A 25379-nucleotide genomic window follows, 5' to 3' on the forward strand; every position below is an offset into this window, starting at 1 on the left:
CCGCGCCCGGCCCTGTAGTTCTTTTCATTGTGATGTTAGAGTATTGATTTTAGATCTTTCCCACTTTCTCTGTATCAGAGTAATATATTTATTAACAAGTCTTCTTAAGGTGAGGAAATGAATTTTGTGTAGGCAGTTTTCACAGTTCAGTAGTAATATGAAAAGAAGTCTGTAGCTTTAATTTAGTAGTAACAGGTAGAGTCTGCTTTTGGCTTTACACTCCTGATCCTTTTAAATATTTAATAAAAATGCAATACCTATATGTTTTGCATGATGAACTATAATTATGATATGTGCTATAAAATCAGTGTCTTCGTTTTCATCAACTGTTTTTAAATCATGTAATCTGTATAATTTTGTATTTTTGTTCCTGTTTATGTGGCTACTTTGATGTATATATCTTAAAATGTCACCTTTACCTTTACTTTCTTTTTCAGATATTTCAGTTTTCTTCTTCCCTAGGGGGGGAAAAAAAAACAAGAAATCATCATTTTAAAAAACATGAATTCCTTCCTCCTCCTTTTCCTCCTCCTACTCCTCTTCTTCATTTTTTTGAGACAGAGTCTTTCTATATACCCTCAAATTCCTGGGCTCAAGGGATCATCCCTCCTCACCCTCCTGAGTAGCTCGGTTTACTTACAGATATGACCCTCTTGTCCACCTCCTCCCCTTTTCTTTTATGCTTTGAAGAGAAGCTAGAATAAGCCATGCCTTTGTTAAAAGTTTAAACTAGAAACAACAGGAAAAACTGCATGTTAAATTTTTACCTTTAGGAAATAAGAATTTGCCTGGCATGATGGATTCATAAGTAAACTAATGAATTAAAGCAATAAAAATGTAACATAATATTTCTAAGCAAAATATGGATCCAGTTTTCAAAGCAGTCTTAGTAAATTGATAATTTTCTAGCTACATCTTTTAGACAAAAGTGAGAAGAAAAACAGTATTTAATCGGTGACTTATAAGTTTGTATGTGGTAAAAATGGACATATTGCATCATTTACTCCTTATAATAAGCCTGTAGGGAAGTCATTATGCTGTTCTGTAGAACAGGATATTTGGAATTTGAGGAGCTAAGGGATTTTCTAAATGTTGCACAGCTAGAAACTTAAATTTACATACCATTTTCACAACTCTATCTTATCTCCTCTGAAAAAGTAAGTATTACCTGATTCTGTGACTTCTGATGCTGCTCCTTTAAAAAAAAATGTAGAAATAAAGGAAAAAAAAATAAAAGAAAAAGTATAGGTTTTTATTCAGTAGCAGACAATTGAAACTTATCTTCTGATATTTCCTCCCAAATTACAATAGGCACATATACTCAAAATGGCAAGGAAATGTACTGATGCTTAATATTTCTGATAACTGTAACTAGACATCTATTTTAAAAATAGAACAAATATTCAATTAATCTAAAATGGCATATTTAAATATTGTAGAATTGGTTAGATAGAATAAATAAGATCTAGTACTTGATAGAACAACCGGAGGATTACAGTCAACAATAATTTAGTGTGCATTTTAAAATAACTAAAATATTGGAATGTTTGTAACACAAAAAATATGATAAATGCTGATGTGATGGATACCCCATTTACTTGCCTATATCAAAATATCTCAAGTACCCATAAATATATCAACTTCTAAGAAATTGAAAAACATACATGATATAATTAATCAATTCTAAATTCTATGGCTGGTTTTCTTAATTACAAATTATAAATCTGTTACACAAATTTTTAATCTTCATTGATGCATGCAAACATTCATTCATATAATATTTATTAAAGCAGCTTCATTTATAAGATGCTGTCAGAAATGCAGTTGAGTGTGGTCATGGGATGCGATTAAAAGTATAACAAAAACAGACTCAGTTCATGTTGATTACAGTCTGATAAGTGATAGAAGACATAAAATTATATTTGCCTTTTGCCTATGCTCATACAGAACCATGCTTTCTTCTTGTTCCTTCAGTAAATTTACAGATGAATATTTCTAAGTATAACCTGGCAAGTGTTTTTTAAAACAACTTTGTATCACAAATAATTTCAAATAATAATATTTCCAGAAAATAAAAATTCTCTGATAGTTTAAGAAATATCTCTCGTAAAATGTCAATGTTTTCTATAAATGTGATATCAGTTTTATCAGTCTTACATAACTATTTTGGGTAGCTATTTTCAAAATTCAAAAAAATAAAATATTTTTTAACAGTGAAGGTATACAATACATAATATTACATAAAAATATAGTATTTTTAAATGGCTTTATAATGATGTTTCATATTAGCATTCTAGTTTTGGCTTTCAACCCTTAATTTTGGTACTAGTGTTCACATTAGTAGCAATAATACAAACTATACTAGAGAATTTCTCCAGCCTCAAGGCTGTACTTAATGTTTAAAATTGGCACTGAATCCATTATGAAGTAAACTGTAGCTGCATTATTAAGTAATCTGTCATGTGTTGTCAAGAAGACAGGTTAGTTCTGGGTATCAAAACATATAAATACAACATCCAGAAACACTTTGGATGGAAGTACTCAATTTTTAATCCAGGTTACAGTCTGAGTATTCTAATAGGATTAAATAAACAGTTTTATTGTTTAGTGTTGCATTTTTATTATTGATTAAAATGTCCAGGAAACCCCAGTGATTTTGAATTACAAAATAAAATGTACCTCAGGGCTTTAAAAAAATTAGAAAATAAAAAGCTAATGTGTTAAAATTAAATAAATTGAGGACATATGTGCTCTTAATTTTTCTTAACCCACACAATAACTGTTAAAGGGTTCTTCATACTGTGTTTATTCAATACATCTAAACAAACAATTGAAAGTAGATAAGAGAGAGATACAATTACTGAGTTTTTTTTGTTGTTGTGTTGTTTTGTTTTGTTTTTTGCACAGGTATTAGTTATCATGGTGAAAGTGTTAGTAAACCAGGTACATCAACAGAAAACAAGATAGGCATTCCGTCATACATCCTGGTCCAGTGTCATATACCTAATAGGTGCTCAATAAATACATGTTCAAGGATTAATGAGTGGAATACAAGCATACTCATTTTATTGTGCTTCACTTAATTGCAATTCTCAGGTATCACATTTTTTACAAGTTAAAAGTTTGTGGCAACCCCATATGATTAAGCCTATTGGTGCAATTTTTCCAATGGCATTTGCTTCCTTCTCATTTCCGTGTCTCATTTTGGTGATTCTCACAATATTTCAAATTTTTCATTATTATTATATCCTTATGGTTGTCTGTGATCAGTGATTTTTGATATTACTATTGTAATTCTTTTGGTGTGTCACACACCACACCCAGATAAGGTGGTAAAACTTAATGAATGTGTGTATTCAGACTGCCATTCACCAGTCCCTCTCACTTTCCTTTAGTCCTATTTCCTGAGAGTCAATAGCTTTGAAATTAGACCAGTTAGGAACCTAAAATGGCCTCTTAAGTAATGACAAGAAAGAAAGACTTGCACATCACTCACTTTAAACCAAAAACTAGAAATGATTAAGTTTCGTGAGAAAGGCATGTTGAAAGCTGGGATAGGCTGAAAGTGAGGCCTCACGTACCAAAGAGTTAGCCAAGCTGTGAATGCAAAGAACATGTTCCTGAAGGAAATTAAATGTTACTCCAGTGAAGACATAAATGCTAACAAAGGGAAACAGCCTTATTGCTGAGACAGAGAGAGTTTTAGTGGGCTGAATAGAAGATCAAAACAGCTACAACCTTCCCTTAAGCCAAAACCTAATCTATAGCAAGGCCCTAACTCTCTTCAATTCTATGAAGGCTGAGAGAAGTGAGGAAGCTGCAGAAGGCAAGTTGGAAGCTAGCAGAGGTTGGTTCATGAAATTTAAGGAGTGAAGCCACCTGCATAATGTAATAAAAGTGCAAGGTGAAACAGCAAATGCTGATTTAGAAGCTGCAGAAAGTTATCCAGATCTAGCTAAGATAATTGACCAAGGTGGCTACAATAAACAATAAGCTTTCAAGGTAGACAAAATAGCCCTCTAGGGAGGATCACTTGAGCCCAGGAATTTGAGGCTGTAGTGAGCTATGATCCCCCATTGTACTCCAGCCTGGTGGCAGAGTGAGACCCTGTCTTTAAACGAACAACAACAACTTAACAAATAGCCTTTTATTGAAAAAAAATGTCACCTAGAATTTTCATAGCTAGAGAGAAAAGTCAATATCTGACTTCCAGTCTTCAAAAGACACTGATTCTCTTGTTGGAGGTTAATGAAGCTGGTGACTCGAAGTTGAAGCCAATGCTTATTGACCATTCTGAAAATTCTAGGTCCTTTAAGAATTACGCTAAATCTACTCTGCCTGTGGTGTATCACTGGAATAACAAAATCTAGATGACAGCACATCCGTTTACAGCATGATTTACGGACAGTTTTAAGCCCATTGTTGAGACCTAATGCTAAGAAAAAAGATTCCTTTCAAATATTATGGTGCATTGACAATGCACCTGGTCAATCAAGAGCTCTAATGGAGCTGTACAAGGAGATTAATATTGTTTTCATGCCTGTGAACACAGCATCGATTCTGTAGCCCATGGGACCAAGGAGTAATTTTGACATTCAAGTCTTATAACTTAATAAATACATTTCATAAGGCTGTAGGTGTCATATATAGTGACTCATCTAATGAATCTGTGCAAAGTAGATTGAAAGTCTTCTGGAAAGGAATCACCCCTCTAGATGCCATTAAGAACATTTTTGACTCACGAGAGGGAGTCCAAATGTCAGTACCAATAGGACTTTGAAAGAAATTGATTCCAACTCTTATGAATGACTTTGAGAGCTTCAAGGATTCAGTAGAAGAAGTAACTGCAGATGTGGTGGAAGCAACAAAATAATTAGAAGTGGTGACTGAATTGCTTCAATTTCATGATCAAACTTCAATAGACGAGGAGTTATTCATCATGGATGAAAAAAGAAAGTGGATACTTGAGATGGAAACTACTCCTGGTGAAGACGTGAACATCGTCGAAATCACAACAAAGGATTTAGAATATTCTGTAAACTTAGTTGATAAAGCAGAAGCCAAGTTTGAGATAATTGACTCCAATTTTGAAAGAAGTTCTACTGTGAGTAAAATGCTGTCAAATAGCCATATGAACTACAGAGAAATATTCTGTGAAAGAGTCAATGTGCCAAACTTTATTGTTGTCTTATTTTCAGAAATTACTACAGCTACCCTAACCTTCAGAAATCACCACCTTCATCAATCAGCACCCATCAACATCGAGACAATACCTTTCACCACTAAAAGTATTACAACTTGCTGAAGGTTCAGATGATCACTAATATTTTTAGCAGCAAAACATTTTTAAATTAAGCTATGTACATTTTTTAGTCATAATCCTCTTGCACACTTAATAGACTATAGTGTAAACATAACTTTTCTGTGCACTGGGGAAACTAAAAATTGTGTGATTTATTGTGGTGGTCTGAATGAAACCTGCAATACACACAAGTTATTCCAGTACAATGACATCTAATTTTCCTTGAATTGCATTTTCTGAGTCACTAAACATCCCTTCATGTGCTCATTGGTCTATGGCTTCTTGCTCTCTCCATTTTCCTTTGGTTGTGCTTTTTGTCTCCAAGGTATGCCTGTACACACAATATCCTTTGTCAACCAGACTCACTTATATGATAATAGTATAACGACTATTACGTTAACAAACACACTATACATTTTAAACTCCATATATAACTCAAAGAAACTGTGAAATTAAAACAATGAAATAGGACATTCTTAAAATTCTAAAATGGTACACTTACTTGGAGTTGGTTTTGGCTTGTCTAAAAAGGAAAAAAGAAAAAAAGAAAATGAGTGATAATTTTCTATCTATTGGTGATATATCAGCCCTTTATATTTCCTATTTTTGCTTTTTACAGTAAAAATAAGACTAAATATATCCACAACGAACAGTAGGGAATGCATTTTTAGTAATTTTTAAATCGTTCTCCCAAAGAGTTTCCCACAGAATAGTAAAACCTGAAAGTGTGGAATCTTTTTTGGTCTCTTTTTTATTCCTGTAAATCTCATATTTGATTTGATACAATATTAATGAATGCTCACAAAAATTTGAACTTCTTACTGTTTCTGAAATGGCACAAAATATATATTCTGCCACAATCCTTTTAGAATACATTTTAATATTAATTTATACTCACAATATTAATTATTAATATTAATTTATACCAACTCTCCCAATCCAGTATGTTGAACAATCAGGCTTCTTTATAAAATCTCAAGAATGAATGGGTGGTAGGTAAAAAAAATCGTAAAGACATTCTATTTTTTTCCAACATAACATATGTTCTAAAATATATTAACTAAAAGCATTAACTATGTCATCTTGCATCTAAAGTTCTATTTCTTCATAAATAGTAGAAAAGATTTAGCTATGATTGCAGGTTTGAATCATCTAAAATTAAGTCAAATAACTAATATGTTAACGGAGGGAATACAAATTGATACATTTTTGTAGAAAACAATTAGGAATATCTATACAAATTACATTTAATATACCCTATTACTAAAAAAAATTCTACTTTAAAGAATTTTTCCCATAAAAGTAAAAAAACTAGACATATTGTTAATTAAATTAAAGGAGATCTTTAAAACAACTTTTACATATGTCAATTAGACTCTAATTAAGTAAACTGTGTACAAATATACAATAAAATAGAGTTTTTATAAAATATTTTATGTGCTGATATAAAAAAGTTTCAAGATATATTCTGAAATAGACAAAGTTGGTGACAGGATAATTTATGGCATGTCAATATTTGTGTAAGAAAAACAAAAGAAGCATATATATATATATACATATTTGTATAGGTAGATAGATAATGCTAGAATGATATATTAGGAAATAACAATGATTACCTATGGAAATTATCAGATATTTTTGAAATGAGAACTGGTAGAATTTAACAAAAGAGAGAGAGATTTTTGCAATTAGCTTCCTATGTGCCTCAGTGTTTGAACCATGTGAAGTATTACATATTGTAAAAACTGAATGACATTTTAAAAGAATTAAGTTAACTTTTAGAATGGGGTAACTTCTCTTTTAAGAGGATATATCAAGCTGAAATTCACAATTTGTGAAATTTAACCTATGTAATTTAATAGGATATTTTAAAACTATCAACAGTTAATCAACTTCATTACTATGGTAAATTATATTAATATTGACAACAGTGAAATACTGAATATTTTGGAAGGACCTTGTGAATCATAAAAGCAAATCTAATTTGTTAATTTTGCCTGTCATAATTGCATGTTTGGCAATCCATGTTTGATTGACAACAATATTGCCCTTAGGTCAGATAAACTGATTATACTGCAAAACCACAGGACCACACATTACCAGGAAACATAGTAAAAATCACTTGTATGCATTACTTTAATTTTTGAATATAATAAAAATAGTGAACCTAAGACAGAATATAAACCAAAAATGGTAAAACACCTGTTTTTATAGACGGAGGTTCTCTTTCCTGATGTTCAGCTTTTTCTAGAGAAAGAAATCAAATTTCATTGGCAATCTGTGGATTCTTCGGCAAATATTTCTTATTTACATATTTGCAAGTGATCCTCAGTTTACCCAAGAGGCATGCCCCAAAGTTGTTTTCATGTAATTTGAAACAAAGAAAGCATATTGCCATAAAAACACATTATAAACAGGGTTAGGTTAGGTTCATTCTCAGGACACCCAGGAAAAGACTTTTTTCTACATTTGGCTGAAAGACAGTATTAGGGTTTTATCTCTTTAGGGGCTGTGTTGTATAAGAGGATAGAATATGGCAAAGAGGAGAATAAGAATACTGTTTCATTTGCTGAAAGTTGAGTCATTCTTTGGGGACATTTTTAGTGGATGGTATTTGTCTTTGGCATTTTACCAATTCCTCTTTTTTCCTCTCTGCCTAGCTACCTTCTTGCCAGTAAGAAGCAATGCACTGCTGAACACTAGTTTCTTATTGAAAATTTAAACTATATCTGTTGTACTCCAGAGAGTAACACATTTTGTATTTTTATTGACCCATACCACCCTCCCTTTCCAGGTTTTCTTAAAACTCTCATAGCTGAATCTCAACTATTCTAGGATATGACAAGATGAAATAAAAATGTATGAGTGATTGACATCCCTCTTAGTTCTCTGAAAAATATTTGAGTTGAAAATTTTAAAGAGATCATTCTCTTTCATCAAAAGTAGAATTTAAAGTCAACCATATAGGTGGAATATCTTGAATGGGATTGAGAATATCTGTCAGTTGAGTAGGACTCCAGAACAGACCAAGTATTACCTCTAATGACCTCTAGGATCAGTTCTTCTGAGCTGTTCCTGATGTTTAGTTGTCCTTTCTTTCCCTCACTCCTGAATTTGGAGTTTCTCTAAAATTACTATTTTTCCCCCAAATCATGCACCAACAGTGAAGTAGGTGGGAAGATGTGGGACCCCAGGTGTCATCAGACTAAACAGATATTTGTAAATTAGGAACTGATACCATTCAAGAATAAACTTCCATGAACAGAATTTGCATAAATGTTATAGTAAATAAGCATTCAAAATAAAAGAAAATGAAGAAGTCAATATTCAAGGTATTAAACTGTTATAACAACATTAAAAATAAATCAAGGGAACAACAATAATATAAAATATATATTCAAAATACAATTCACAGGTTCTAGGATGTGAATATGTTCTGATTAGAGCCATGCCTTTGTGCTATATATCCTAAACCACGTATATGTATTCCTAAGCTGTCACACATTCACCTTTGGACCTTGTGAAGCTATTTTGCATGCAAGAGCCAGAATATATTTGATCAAAAGCCATTCATGCATTTGTCTAAGCTTGTGTTCCACAAATGTACACCATTCAACGACCAACATCACAGTTTTGACAGAATATTGAATATATTTACTACCACAGTGGGTAAATATTTATGCCTTCCTGAGTCCAAAAGTCATCTTTAAACTCTCCATCACTATACTCTCTGTGTCACACCTGCACAGTGAAACGAAGGATCTTCAAAGTCCACATTCATGAGGACATTTCATAATTCCAATGGACCAATGGCAAAATGTTTATAATTAAATGGATTTCTAAGTGCCAAAGTTTACCTACAGTTTAATTAATGCAGCTTAAAGCAAAGGGATTAAAAACAGTATATGGTTCATAACACTGACAATTGTATATCATTTCATTTTCTTTTGTTACTCATTACGTGTGATTAAAAGATTTCCCACCTACCTTAACTTACTGTGAGTGGTATTTCATAGCCTATATGGATTCCCTCTTTTAATGAACAATAGTGACACACATTTTTTTGTATATAGTCATTAATTAGTAGTGAAACACAAGAATGTTAAATCAATGCCATAGCAATAACATTAATTTATCACGAATAACAATTACATAGCAATCATATTAATTTATAATTAATAGTTATTTAGCCACAGGCTACACTGAAAATAACATTTTCTTTAAAAAAACTAAGCAAATTGTTAAAGCTGAAATGGTCAAGCGATATTTCTCAGGTGTTATTCTATTCATCTCTTACTTGCTGGCTTGGGCTTGGCTGTGGAGAATGGAGGGAAGCACATAGCATATTGATGAGTACAAACCATGGAAAAACTAACTGTTTAGTATTTGTATTTACTTATTCTTAGCTTTAGGTCCCCTTCTTAGCTTAAGCTTAACCTGTTTTCTTTGACCACTAATATTTTACTGTCAGCAAATACATTAATTGAACTGCAAAAAACTAGTAAGACACATTATGCACATAAAATTTAAAACAATCTATATATTTGAGTCACAAATACATTGAGCTAGCTTCTTCATAATTCCCAAACATCCAGACAACTGAATAAGATACTCAGGTGGTCATATTAATACCTCAGGGTACAAATTAAGGGAACATTTACTAAAATTATAAACTTAGGCAGTGGTTGGAATAAAGGACAATGGTCATATAAAGTAATGTGAAAATGGCCTCATGAGATTTCTTTCTTTCTGCTGATAAACTAGTCTATAATTTCTATAAATAATTAGATCTCTCCCGAATTCTATTATATTTTTCCTCCAAGAAACTATTTAAATCCTTATTATCTGATTATCTCAGGAGAAAAAAATGTTTCACAGAGTTTTTCTTTTGGAATGATTATTAGTAAGAGATGAGGTTCTCTTCATGGCCGAGGTGGGTAGGATTTCTGTCTTGGAATGAAATAGAGGAAGTTTAGTCACTCAGATGTGAATTGATTTCAAGACTCATAAGTTTTCTTTTTCCTTACAGGAAAAACTTCTGAAATGCAAGAGTATGTGTCTTTTCTTTTTCATATGAACTAATGAGACACGGAGTGTTTTCAGTGTAACATTTTATGTTCCGTTGATCATTCTTTAAGGCAGACTTTAAAGTTATATGACCATATCCCTCTCTATGGAGCTTTCATGGAAGTAAATTATCCCAGCTAATTTATAAATAGCAGGAGGAAATGTGGTTTAAAAATAAGATTAAACACCTACACATACATGATAATGCATTATATATATTTTCCCATGAATTACACATAAGCTTAGGTCAATCACACTTAAAGTTATGCTACTCTAGTTATTATTTTTTAATAAAAATTATATTGAACACATTTTTAGTTATTCACAAGAATTCAGAATGTTAGAAATTATGGTACTAAAAGCCTGCACACTTCAGTGAAGATGTGTGTGTGTGTGTCTGCATGCACACATATGCGTGTACCACACAGCATATAATAAGACATAAAAAAAGGTATAAAATACCTTATTTACCTGTTTTTTCTATTGTGACAGCTTTTACCTGCTTGAGAAGTTTTTCTTCTGTGATAGGAAAAAACGTTAACACAAGTAGGGAATTTGAATACATCAGTGACATATTTCAACCATGATTTTTGTATTCCTTTTGAAATAGTACCAATGCCAAGGAAAACTTGTTGCCTCAATAAAACAAGCAAATAATATCTTCTATTCAAATTAGATGAAAGCACAAAGAAAATCTGTCCAGCTGAAATGTCCTTTGCAGCTATCTTGCTATAGAAGTTTTCCTAACTTAAATTGTTCCCTAACGTGCCAGTATGAACCCTATTTTTCGCCTTCACTGTATTTCAGTGTATTTATCTGCCCATAGGTACTGCTTTATAAAATACATGTTCCCTTTCTATTATTAAATTAGAATAGGAAGAAGCAATTTTTGATCTTCTTGTGCCAATACCTCCCTGGGAACCCAGGAATAGGTGGAGAACCCAAATTTTTTACAGTGTGAAGCTGGGGAAGAACAAAGTTGATACATTTGCTGGATGTCCTCTGTTCTCAGTGATTTTTCATAGTCAAAGATGTTTGGGTCAAAGTAAAGAGATTATTGCCCTGATACTACATGAAATTAAACTTCTCAAGCATTTCACACTGGGTATAAATTGACTGATCAAATATCCTAAGTAGAAATTTTCACTGGATAACAGAATTTAAAGACCATGATAGTGTAACTGAAGTAAAAGAGTCATTCCTACAAGACAATGCATTTCATGTATGCTCAGAGATTAAAGTCTGTCACTTCTCTTTATTTCACCTCAAATTGACTAATATTTGGGACATAAGAAAATAACAGTGTTTCATGTAATGAGGAGCTTCTAAAAGTTGTTTCTAACGTTCTGCTTTTGTCAATACAGACAGCTCTTCTCACCTCTCCACACTCCAGCCCTGCTTTCCTTATTCCTATATTTTCTGTTGTTGGTGTCTAATAGTTTTTTTATAGCATATGGAAAACAAATCAAACAGACTAAAACCCACTGTGTACAGATTTTTTTAAGTACAATTTATAAAAGTAAGCAAACGATTTCCTAAGATTTGCTTAGAGAAAGTATGTTTTTCACTTTTCAAAGATTCTGGCCTAACTATATTCACAACATTGGGTACATAATTCAGCCTGGAATGAAAAATAATATTCTACAGAATAATTGGGGCTTGGGTGGCCGCAAAATTAAATTCATATTTAATTAGCTGAAATAAAAACTTGTTTCTATTCTTAAATAAAAATTAATTCATAACCTTGTTTTGATAAATTATGTATCTTTTTTTTACAAGCAGAACAAATTAGCTTACTTCTACTTTCTACAAAATGCAAGACCAGGAATAAAAAGAAAAGAAGAAAGGGAAGGAAGGGTGAAGAAAAGAAAGAGTCAGGAAAAGAAGCAGGGAGAAATGTTGATTTCTTCAGCATTTTTAGGACTTGGAGAGTCTAAAATGATCGTATTTGAATAAGCCAATCTGAATTACAAGTTTGGTCAGAATGCCGTGCCCAAATCAGAATAAAACAGCAAGTATAGAGCCCATTCATCTAAGTGTTGGGTGACTATGGTTTTTGTGCAAAGCTAACTCTCTGATGGGAAGGGAAGAGTAGTTGTCTAGTTACATCTCACTGGTTAAGTTCTTAGTACAAAAACAAAAAAAAAAACACTCTGAAGATGACTAAAATTGGAGATGGTCTAGAAGCTGATGACTTAAGATGTGAATTGTCCCAAATAACTTTAGACTTGTCTCTAAACTCTTACTTCTGCTAAAATTAAACCATTGAGACAATTTGAGACTACAAATACCACCTGCAAAATACCTGGTTTACCATGAGAAACAGTCTTTTCTGGTTTCGCTATGTCTTGTTCTGAAAATAGTAAAAAGAAAATCTTTTTAGGTATTTGGAAGCTGGGAAAATAACTAGCAAATGTTAGCAAATGTGCCCATAGAGAAAAATATTCTGAAACCTTCATATCATCCTTGTTTCTATGTAAAACTTGAAGGTTTTAGTTCATGAAAACAATATGCCAAGAATTCTTATTTACAAAATTTTTGAAACTATAGTATTCAAAGCATAAGCTGTAATAAAACATGAATATAAAAGTACAGATTGAAAATACATGATTTTGAAAACATTTCAAAATTTTTTGTAAAAAGTTCTACATAAGCATAAAAGATAAAATTAATATACATACTGTGTATTTGGACTTTTTCAGATACAGCTAAAAAGAATAAATAAATAACATATTAGATTAAATTACCTGCAAAATGGAATATTTAACAACAACAAATATAATTGGTTATTGTAAACAGAACTAGGCATAACTAGTTTTAAATAGCATTGGGTTTCTGGTTAAAGTAAAACTGGCAAACATACAAAATGCTTTTATCTGGTAAAACATACACACTTACAGCAAATAAATATAATCAGGAAAATAAGTAATAAAATAATAATAAATCATAATAATATTTGTAATGTAACAAGGCTGCTATGAGCCTTGATATATTATAAATATATCACAAGAGCAACTATATCCAAGCTTATAATCAGCTGCCAGGTAAGTTCTGGTGAGAATTCAGGGGCTGAGGTACTATTGAATATATGTCTAGATTTTGATTCTTGATTTGTTGATGTTGAAGAATCTTGCTAAGTAACCTTTTATAATGAAGAAATAGCTACCATAGAGCCTGAGGGTTTTTTTGAACTTGCCTCAGGTCAATAGCTAGTTGGTACCACAGGTACGACTTAAACACTAAATAACAATACAGACTTGGAAAGGTCACCCTCTTTTTTAGATCAACCTTCTAATAAAATGATAGCATTTTAGGGACAATCTCTTAATGGGAGCACCCAGGGTTTGGTGCAAATCAGATGTGAGGCAGACCCCTAGCTTCAAAATAGATTAAGTTGAAAATCCTGGAATAATAACTTATTTTCTGAACTTGATCTATTGAACTGCTTCTTCAGATATTGAGTATAGATAATAATTGCCATGCTGTCTGTTTCTCATAATGACATGATGAAAGTAAAAATCCTATGCTGGTCCTTAGCTCACAATAGATGCTTAATAAATTCTTGCTCTCGTTCCCTTCAAACCACAATAGTCTATAACTTTATCATTTTATGATTCTGGTATATTACTGGAAATATTTCAGAATTATGAAAACAAAGCCACCAGAATTATCGAAATAAAGCCGTAAGTTAAACATGATTATTATTAATTTCATAAAAGCCTTAGAAATGTCTAAAGAAACCTGGAGTCTCTGTTGAGATTTATTTAAGGCCATTTTCTAGATGCTTTTGTCTAGGGAATATTCCCATTCTCACCTAATCCAGTGCTATAAAATCATGTTGAGCAACGGAGTGGACAAAATAATGAGGAACTTGGAGACTCTGTGCATGTCTCCCTAGTGAGATGTAAGCCTCTTTTAGTACTTAATAAAATAAAGGTAATGTCAACTCTGAATCTATATAAAATAAAGCTCATGTTACCTGGTTTTGCTTCTTTTTTAATTTGGGGCTCTGAGGGAGAGAAAAGGCAGAAAATTTAAAACCTGAAAACATAAACTAGAATACAAATTAATTTTTAGAAGTAACTTTTTTGGTTATCATAATTGGGAGGTTGAGGCAGGAGAATTGCTCGAACCCAGGAGGCAGAGGTTTCAGTGAGCTGAGATCATGCCACTGCACTCCAGCTTAGGTGATAGAGCGAGACTCCGTCTCAAAAAAAATAAATAAATAAATATTAACTAAAATTTATTCCAGTTTTATGCTGGTTTGCCAATGATGGACTATTAAACACAAAAGAGAAACATGCTTTGCACTTGTCTGTCAAGTTGTTGGTATAGCTAATTCTTTTAAATCTAAATTTTCTACTTTTTTTCTAAGATGATTGTTGCAGGAAATGGTTCCAAAGTCAACATAAGACAAATTATTTTAACAACAAGAGTTGGAAGAGACTCTTTGAAATAGATCTAATTGGGTACTTATGTGAGTTAGCAATTTAGACATCTAGTGTTATGGCTCAAATGTGTTCTCCCAAACAATCTGTTGAGTCCTGACCCCCAGTACCTCAGCATGTAACCTTATTTGGATAGAGTTGCTACCTACGTAATTAGTTAAGATAAGATGAGGTCTTGCTAGAGAAGGGTAGGTTCTTAATCCAATATGACTATTGTCCTTATAAGAAGAGGAGAAGAGACACAAAGAGAGAGACACAAAGAGAGAAGATGACCATGCGATAATAGAGGCAGAGATTGAAGTCATATATCTTCACACCAAGAAACACTGAGGATTGTTAGAAAACACCAGAAGCTAGGAGAAGCAAAGAAATATTCTCCTCTACGGTTTAAAAGGAAGTGTTGCTTTGTCAACACCTTGATTTTTGACTTCTAACCTCCACAATTGTGAAAGAGAAAAATTTCTATAGTTTTAAGCCACACAATTTGTGATATTTTATTGTAGCCATCCGAGGAAACTAGTCAATTTTGGTTTAGGAACATAGGTGCTGCTGAAACAAATACCTATACATGTAAAAGTGGTTTTGAAATTGGGTAATGGGTAGAGGTTCGAAGAATTTTGAGACACTTAATATAGAAAGCCCAGGTTGTTTTTTAAGAGACTATTGGCAGAAATATTGACATTAAAGGTTATTCTGATGAGGACTCAGAAAGAATTCAAGAGAGCTATAGAAAAAACTCTTGTCATTTTAAATGATGCATTTCTGACTTAGTCCATTTTGTGCTGCTATAATAGAATATCACAGACTGGGTAATTTACATGGAACAGAAATGTATTTCTTATACTTCTAGAGACTGTGAAGTTCGGGATTAAGGTATTAGCAGGTTTGGTCTCTGGTTCAAAGACGGTACCTTGCTACTGTGTCCTCCAGAGAGAAGGAATGCTGTGTCCTTACAGGGCAAAGGCAAAAGGAGAAGACAGCAGGCTAGGTGAACAACGCATGAAACCTCTTTTATACGGGCCTTGTTCCCATTCACAAAGGAGGAGCTCTCATGGCCTAATCACCTCTTCAAGGCTCCAGCTCTCAATACTATTTATTCTATTTATTACACAGGTAACACTTAAATTTTGAGAAAACACATTCAAATCATATAGATGTATATTATTATAAGTAGAAGTAGAATGTCGCTAGATAAATGAATTTTAAAGATGAGGTCTCAAGAAAACAAGGAATATATTATTGGCCACTGAAGGAAAGGTAATATTTGTTATACAGTAGCAGAAAACTTGGATAAATTGTGTTCTTCTGTTAGGTGGAAGGTGGAGATTGTAAGTGAATACTTAAAAATTTAGCTAAGAACATTTTCAAGCAAAGTATGGAAGGTGCAGGTTGATTTTTCCTTGTTGTTTATAATAAAATGTGAAAAGAAACATACACATAAATTGAAGAAGAAAGTGTTAATCAAGTAAGAACTGGCACTTACTGATTTGAAAAATTCTCAGCCTATCTGGACAGTGTGCCATGGAGATAGGGCCAAGGATGGCTGGACAAACTTTTGCTAAAGAGATTAGATGTATGACTCATGGAGCCACTTCAGCAGAAGACAGAAATAGAGATGTGGTTATCCAGGAAAGATCTGTGGAGGACCCTCTTATCTAATAGTTTAGACGCCCCATGAATTAATTGTGATACTAGTCAGGTTTTTGAGAATTTTAAAGAAGCAAAAACAATGCCAGCCTGGACAAAAAGGGACAGAGGCATGATAAAATGAAGGGATAATGACTGTAAGAGAGGAGCCATGAATTCAAACGCCTGGATTGATGGGACCTCCTGTGGCAGACAAGGCAGGGCTCTCGGCTCGCTGAGCTAAGAGGGCAGGGCCACTGTTCCACCAGGTCCAGAGTACAGAGCACTGAGCCAGAGAGAATATTCTCAGGCTTTGAAATATGCTAGGTTTTGGATTTGCTTTAGGAATCAGGACCTCTTTTTATTTTATTGTAATTTCTTCCCTTTAAAATAGGAATGTCCATCCTATACCTGTCTCATCATTTTATTTTGGGAGTAAATAATTTTTTTCATGTTTTCACAGGTTCACAGAGAAGAGGAATTTTGCTGAAGGAAGAATCATACTCCAAGTTTCATATATAACTGATTTAGATGCTTTAGATAATGAGATTTGGAACTATTGATTGATATTTAGAAGAAATTTTGGACTTAGAACCATGCTAGAATGGTTACGCCTTTTAGAAATGTTGGGATGGGGTGAATATATTTTGCACCTATGGAAGACATAAATTTTGGGCCAGCCAGAGAATGGACTGTTATGGATTTAATTGCGTCTTTCCAAAAGGTATGCTTACAACCTAACCTCCAGTACCTTAAAATATGACCTTGTTTGTAAATAGGGTTATTGCAGAGGTAATTAGTTAAGATGTTGTCTTAAGGCAGTAGGGTGGATACTTAATCCAATATGGCTGGTGTACTTATTAGAGGAGAAGGGTTTGCAGAGATACAGACACAAAGGGAGAAGGTTTCCAAGTGATGATGGAGGCAGAGATTAAAACTGATGCTTCCACAAGCCAAGGAACATGAAGGATTGCTGGAAAACACCAGAAGATGCAAGGAAGAATTCTCTACAGATTTCATGGAAAGCAGGTCCCTTGTGACACCTTCATTTTGGACTGCTACCCTCCAGAACTATGAGAGAATAAATTTCTGTTGTTTTAAGCCACCCAGTTTGTGGAATTTTACTACAGTAGCCCTACAGCAATAATACAATTATGAAACAGTAAACAAAATTTTAACTGGTGTTCAGAACCAGACAGTTGAGTGTTCTTTTGAAAAAGTTTCTACTGCCTACTGCAGCCTTCAGAAATGTGCATCTGACTGAAAAGCCTCAAAAGAGAGAAGGATGAGAACAGATGTTTTGCTGATTGAATGTCTGTGTCCTACAATAATCAGAGAAAATTTTGGTTTCGTGGGAGTCAATTCAATTAGTCAGTTACTTCTTCTGAACCATGTAAATTTCTCAGAGATTTCACCTACGCAAATAGAGTTTTTTCTAGAAGTGGGTAGCATAGAGAAATATATATTTTATTAGTTTTTTTAAGTTGGTCAAGGATAAAATTTGATATAATATTTGTACTAGGACACACTTGCAAAGAGATATTGTGCTATTTATTATAAACATGGAAAGCATATATGTCTATAAATAAAATATACATACCTGGCTTCTCTTCTTTTTTTCCTTGTAGTTCTAAAAATATAGATGAACATTAGTAAAAATGATTATAGAAAGATATTCATTTCCTGTATTCATGTATATTTATTTTTATATAATTATTTTCTATGTTATTCATTGGTTTCAATCTCATATTAACTTTGAAAAGTTAATGTCATATTAACTGTCTTCTTATGATTGTGGCAAACTAGTACGTAACAACAAATTCCTCACTATTGATCCCAATAAGAAATATTTCGAGGGCCAGGCATGTTGACTCATGCCTATAATCTTAGTACTTTGGGAGGCCAGGCAGGTTTGTTGGTGGGTGCCTGTAATCCCAGCTACTGGGGAAGCTGAGGCACAAGAATCACTTGAGCCTGGGGGGTAGAGGTTGCTGTAAGCGGAGATCGCACCATTGCCCACTGCCTGGGCAACAGAGTGAGACTCCGTTTCCAAAAAAAAAAAAAAAATTTTTTTTTTGGGGAAAATAATGGAAATGTGAACTGAGATTTTTAAGGACAAGGTGAGGAAAGATACTTCCAGTGAATAAAGGACGAAGGAAAATTTTGGCATAGCATTTTCTCAGAAATACACGGAAGAGAATGAGTACATTGTCTGTACAAAACAAGCCTTTGACTATAAGCAAAATATTGAACATGAAATCAAGATAAATAACAGCATGCATTTAAGATCTATTTTATGTATGTGTCTACATATGTATGTATTTGTTTTTTAGCATGCATATAACATACGTGGAGGTTTAGGCTTGACTTCTTTGCCTAGAAAAAATTTTTAAAAATTATTAAAGGCTGAGTCATATGATTTTTATTAAATTGACTTTATTGAATATGATATTATATATTTGAAAATAAAAATCAAACAATATAGACTCCACCTATCCTTTTTTGTCAAAATTCTATAGAATGTGTAACTTATGGCTAAGTTCTTCAGTGCAAGATTGACAAACTTTTTCTGTAACAGTTAGACAGTATATATTTTCAGGTTTTAGGCCATATGATCTCTCACAATTCTTTATTTGTGTGGATATAGAAGTAGCTATAGATAATAATGTAAATAAATATGAGTGACTGTGTTCCAATAAAACTTTATAAAAATTAGTGGCCAGTCTGTGGGCCATTTTGTCAGCCTCTGCTCTATTCATAGTCAGTTTTAATTTTCTCTCTTTTTAGCATCAACAAATATTTGAATAGTCAACACTTTTCTCTGATTCTGTTTTCTTGCAAATGCCATCTAGTACCTGTCCATCAGTGTTCAACTCAACTTTTTAAGGAATATCATCTTTACTTGTTTTTTCTACTTCTCACTCCCAATTCATCATTAATTCACTATAATCTAGTTTCTAGCTCCACCATTCTATGTATTCATCTTTCTGGTCACCAATTTTCTGTTACTTTCCAAGACTAATGAACACATTTGACCACATTGATCACTTTCCCTTTCTTTTTAAATTCTTGTTCACTTGACTTTTGGGAAAGGTAAACATAATATGTATGCTCTACTGTAATGGGATAAATATTAATACTGTCTTCTCTTAATTTCAAACCTATCCTAGTGACTTTTTCTTTTAGCAAAGATAACATAACAGGGGTCTAATTAGTCCTCATACTGGAAACTAAGGAAAACAGACAAAATATATAAAACAATGGTTTTAAAGATATTGAACATCAGACAACAAAGAACAGTGATACTTTAGTGATGGGAAACAAAACAGATGTACCCTGTGATTGCTTCTGTTTAGTGCTTGGAGAAAGTTACAAGGCCTTAGTGCAGCAATGAGTTGCCTAGCAACTCAGCCTAGGCAAATTGCTGAACTTATAAGATGGAGCTGGGAGTCTGGAAAGGCCAAGACAGTTAGTGATCACAGGTCAGTGTAAGGTAGACTATTAGGACACAAAATACATGTGACAGTTACTGCATAGTTTATTTGACTTGGGTTGCAAATTTACCTCTCATCTTTCTGATATTCAGGCGAAAACAAAAAGCACAAATGTTAAACAATTTACGATGTTCTTAAGATATAAATACTTTAAGAGAAGCAGAGTAATCACTGGCAATGATAACTGAGATAAATTTGTTTCCTGGGTTCTTAGAACAAAAGGCTGTATAATGTAAATAACAGCCTCAGCAATATTTTTACCTTAATATGTAATGGTTTTTATAGAACTCCACCTATTGTTCTCAACATGCACCAGAGATGCTATACAAAACACAGTTCAATAAGAGGAAAGTCACTTTGAGCCCAATAAATGTGATTTAGGGACATAACTATGTGATCTGGCCAAATGTAAGGATAAAATCAAGGTTACAGAGATTCTCTCCAGTGGTATTGGAAAGGACAAATAGTCATATTTCTTTCTGAGAATCTAACACATGTATTGACACAAGCCTCTAAGAAACATGAATGGAAACACCAAAAAACCCTAAAACACATGTACAATTGTGTGAAAATATATGTGTTCAGTTGTGCTCTTAAAGCCCAACTAGATTAAGATAACGTTGACTTAATAGTTCTGCTATTTATAAAACCAAGTTGTGATAAATACAGGACAACTGCCTATTCCCACAAAGCTGTCTAATTATAAAATTTGGGTTTCAAGTTAGTTGTCCACATGCCATGTCCTATATCAGCCTCATCAGCATTCACATAACATCTTTCTAGTTATTCTGCTTTCTCTTTATACTATCTGTTAGAAGCTGACTTCTGTCTCCCAAAATATATGTGGCAGTCCAGACGCCCAGTACCTTATGAATGTGACCTTGTATGGAAATAGAGTATTCGTAGTCATAATTAAGCTAAGATGAGATCATTAGGCTGGGCCCTAATCCAATATGACTAGTGTTCTGATCAAAAGAGGAAAAGAGATACAGACATGGACAAACATAGAGGGAATGTAATATGAAGACACGCAGAGAGAACACCGTGTGACAACAGAGGCAGATACTGGAGGATGGGAGTTATGCATCTACAAGCTCAGTTCCAGAATTTATCTATGTATCAATAGTCAGAGGTCTACAATGAACCTAGGTCTATATAGTTTAGCCTGTTAATAATTCTAGCTCTGCAGTCATTATTGAATAATGTCAATGAAGGCTTCTACATAATCTGTTTTATACAAAATTTCTTCCTAAGATGATTGTTTAGCAGGGATCAACGGTGAAATAATTTTATAATCTTTCTGATCCACATATCTGTAAATAGATTTAACATACTTTAACAGATATTTTTCAAATTACTATATTAATTCATTTATAAAGAAATTTTCTGTCTTATATTTACATTAAACTTTATAACTACTTCTACAATGTAAGAGAAATACATCAAAAACCAATCAAGAGTGCCCTAAAGCCTACATATTATGTGGTTTAGAATTTTCATTGTAAAAGTAGAAAAAAGTAAACTTTCCAAATATATAATTTGGTTAATTATATCACAGAAACTGCTTTATTATTAGATCAAATGAGGAAATTAGTCCTGTTCCTCAACAGAGATTTATTATACTTTAATTTTGTCAAGACAATGTAGGTCATTATCATAAAATTTGACTTTTGTAAAATTTATAAGTGTAATATTATTTGGGGCATACAATACACATACAGGTCTTCACTGGAAAAATTTTTACTCAAGTAATCTTATAAAGACTCATTAAATAAGTCCATTAAAGTTTAATACAAGATAATAATTTGATATAAGAGCAGTAGGACCTTATAAATTTTATAATGCAAAATGAAAGTACTTCAAAACTTAAAAGATCCTGGAAATCATCTAGAATCACTTTTTTGATAAGCCATAAAACAAGTCTTTAAAAATTTCAGAAAACTGAAATAACAAGTACTCTTTCAGACCACAGTGGAATAAAATTGGAATTCATTTACAAAAGGAACCTTCAAAACCATGAAAATACACGGAAATTAAATAACATGCTTCTGAATGATCATTGGGTTAACAATGAAATCAAGATGGACATTTAAAAATTCTTTGAACTCAATGATAATAGTGAAACCAGCTATTACAAACTCTGTGAAACAGCAAAGGTGGTGCTAAGAGGAAAGCTCATAGCCTTAAATGCCTACATCAGAGAGTCTGGAAGAGCACAAATAGACAATCTAAGTTCACACTTCAAGGAACTATAGAAACAAGAACAAACCAAACCCAAACCCAAACCCAGCAGAAGAAAAGAAATAACCAACATCAGAACAGAACTAAACGAAATTGAAACAAACAAAAAACATATAAAAGATAAATGAAACAAAAAGACGGTTCGTTGAAAAGATAAATAAGATTAACCAAGGAAAGAAGAGAGAAGATCCAAATAAGCTCAATTAGATACAAAATGGGAGATATTACAACTGACACCACAAAAATATGAAAGATTATTCAAGACTACTATGAACACCTTTAAACACATAAGCTAGAAAACCTAGATGAGATGAATAAATTCCTGGAAATATGCAACCCTCCTAGCTTAAATCAGGAAGAATTAGAAACCTCCAACAGATCAGTAACAAGCAGCAGCAAGATTGAAATGGTAATAAAAAAATTACCAATGAAAAAAAAATTACAGGAACAGAAAGATTCACAGCAGAATTCTATCAGGCATTTAAAGGAGAATTGGTACTGATTCTGTTGACACTATTCCACAAGATAGAGATAGGGGAAAGCCACACTAAATCATTGTATGAAGCCAGCATCACCCCAATACAAACAAGAAAGGGACATAACAAAAAAGAATACTACAGATCAATATTCCTGGTGAACATAGATGCAAAAAATCCTTACCAAAATACTAGCTAACCAAATCCAACAGCATATCAAAAAGATAATCCACCATGATCACGTGTGTTTCATACCAGGGATGCAGGGATGGTTTAACATATGCAAGTCAATAAATATGATATACCATATAAACCGAATTAAAAACAAAAATCACATGATCACCTGAATAGACACAGAAAAAGCATTTGACAAAATGCAGCATCACTTTCTGATTAAAACCCTCAGCAAAATTGGCATCCAAGGAAAATTCCTAAATGTAATAAAAGCCATCTACCACAAAGCCACAGCCAGCGTAACACTGAATGGGAAAAAGTTGAAAGCATTCCCTCTGAGAATTAGAATAGGACAAGGATGCCCACTCTCACCACTTCTTTTCGACATAGTACTGGAAATTCTAGCCAGATCAATCAAACAAGATACAGAAATTAAGGACATTCAAATTGGTAAAGAGGGGGTCAAACTGTTGCTGTTTGCCGATGATAAAATTGTCCACCCAGAAAACCCTAAAGACTTCTCCCAAAAGCCCCTAGAACTGATAAATTTTGTTTGAAGAAACAAAATTAATGTACATAAATCAGTAGCTCTGCTATATACCAACAGTGGTCAAGCTGAGAATGAAATCAAGAACATAGCCTCTTTTACAACAGCTGCAAAAAAGTTAATATACTTAGAAATACACCTAACCAAAGAAGTGAAAGACCTCTACAAGGAAAACTACAAAACACTGCTGAAAGCAATCATAGATGACACAAACAAATGGAAATACATGCTCATGGATGGATAGAATGAGTATTGTGAAAATGACCAGGGTCGAATCAACATTTGAAAATGACGACACTGCCAAAAGCAATCCACAAATTCAATTCAGTTCCCATCAAAATACCATCGTTAGTTTTCACAGAACAAGAAAAAAATCCTAAAATTCATATGGAACCATAACAGAGCCACATAGCCAAAGCAAGACTAAGCAAAAAAAATAAATCTGGAGGCATCACATTACATGATTTCAAGCTATATTATAAGGCCATAGTCACAAAAACAGTGTTGTACTGGTATAAAAATAGGCACAAAGCCCAATGGAAAAGAATAGAGAACCCCCAAACTAAAGCCATACACTTACAGTTTGCTTTTGACAAAGCAAAGAAAAACATAAAGTGGGGAAAGGACACCCTATTCAACAAATGGTGCTGGGATAATTGGCAAGCCACGTGTAGGAGAATGAAACTGGATCCTCATTTCTTACCTTCTACAGAAATCAACTCAAGATGCATCAATGACTTAAATCTAAGACCTGAAACCAGAAGATAATATCAGAAAAACTCTTCTAGACATTGGCTTAGGAAAATAATTCATGACCAAGAATCCAAAAGCAAATGCAACAAAAACTAAGATAAATCGGTGGGACTTAATTAAACTGAAGAAATTCTGCAGAGCAAAAGGAACAGTCAGCAGAGTAAGCAGACAACCCACAGAGTGGGAGAAAATCTTCACAATCTGTACATCTGACAAACAAATAATATCCAGAATCTATGACGAACTCAAACAAATTAGCAAGAAAAATAAATCCCATCAAAAAGTGGGCTAAGGATATGAACAAATAACTCTCAAAAGAAGATATATAAATGACCAGCGAAAACGTGAAAACATGCTCAACATCACTAACGATCAGGAAAATGCAAATCAAAACCACAACGTGATACCCCCTTACTTCTGCAAGAATATTAAAAAATAATAGATGTTGTCATGGCTGCAGTGAAAAGGGAATACTTATACACTGCTGGTGGGAATGTAAGCTTTATAACCACTTTGGAAAACAGTGTGGAGATTTTTTAAAGAACTAAAAGTAGGACTACCATTTGATTCTTTAATTGCACCACTGGGTATCTGTCCAGAGGAAAAGAAATCATTGTACTTAAAGGATAATTCCACAGAAATGTTTATAGCAGCGCAATTCACAATTGCAAAAGCATGGAATCACCCCAAACGCCCATCAGTCAATGAGTTGATGAAGAAATTGCGGTATAGACTGGGCATAGTGGAATACTACTCAGACATAAAAAGGAACGAATTAATGACATTCACAGCAACCTGGATGAAACTGGAGACCATTATTCTAAATGAAGTAACTCAGGATTGGAAAGCCAAACATTGTATGTTCTCACTCATAAGTGAGAGCTAAGCTATGAGGATGCAATGGCATAAGAATGATACAATGCCTTTTGGGGACCCAGTTGAAAGGGTGGGAGTGGGGTGAGGGATAAAAGACTACAAACTGGATTCAATGTATACTGCTCGGGTGATAAGTGCACCCAAATCTCACAAATCACAACTGAAGAACTTATTCACGTAACCAAATACCACCTGTTCCCCAAAGACCTATGAAAAAGTAAAATAAAATACGCAGGAATTAGAAAAAAAAAAAACCCACAAACATCAGGTTTCACAAACTCTTCAGCATGTGAGGCAGTGTTGTGTGTCTGTGTTTCTCACTGAGAAGTCCTTGTCAGTCTAAGTTCTAGTGCAATGGTCCTCAAAGTGTACTTT

At 33.3% G+C, this 25379-nt stretch overlaps 1 protein-coding gene across 2 annotated transcripts in view; it reads right to left on the reverse strand.

Moving 5' to 3' along the window:
- Window positions 1-25379, reverse strand: part of TRDN (triadin) — a 420523-nt gene that overhangs the window by 45938 nt on the left and 349206 nt on the right. Inside the window, exons 25-36 of one of the 2 annotated variants that reach the window (XM_011944455.1) lie at window positions 18793-18819; window positions 18044-18073; window positions 14349-14378; window positions 13051-13077; window positions 12675-12722; window positions 10841-10888; window positions 9600-9617; window positions 7505-7549; window positions 5805-5825; window positions 3180-3185; window positions 1169-1189; window positions 420-458 (exon numbers count right to left, since the gene is read on the reverse strand). In XM_011944455.1, the coding sequence (XP_011799845.1) occupies window positions 420-458; window positions 1169-1189; window positions 3180-3185; window positions 5805-5825; window positions 7505-7549; window positions 9600-9617; window positions 10841-10888; window positions 12675-12722; window positions 13051-13077; window positions 14349-14378; window positions 18044-18073; window positions 18793-18819 (360 nt within the window). Of the gene's footprint in view, window positions 1-419; window positions 459-1168; window positions 1196-3179; window positions 3186-5804; window positions 5826-7504; window positions 7550-9599; window positions 9618-10840; window positions 10889-12674; window positions 12723-13050; window positions 13078-14348; window positions 14379-18043; window positions 18074-18792; window positions 18820-25379 lie in introns of both variants that reach the window. The other variant, XM_011944454.1, reaches the window with a different exon arrangement.

The sequence above is a fragment of the Colobus angolensis genome, unplaced genomic scaffold (genome assembly GCF_000951035.1).
Source record: "Colobus angolensis palliatus isolate OR3802 unplaced genomic scaffold, Cang.pa_1.0 Scaffold231, whole genome shotgun sequence".
NCBI classification, from domain to species: Eukaryota; Metazoa; Chordata; class Mammalia; order Primates; family Cercopithecidae; genus Colobus; species Colobus angolensis.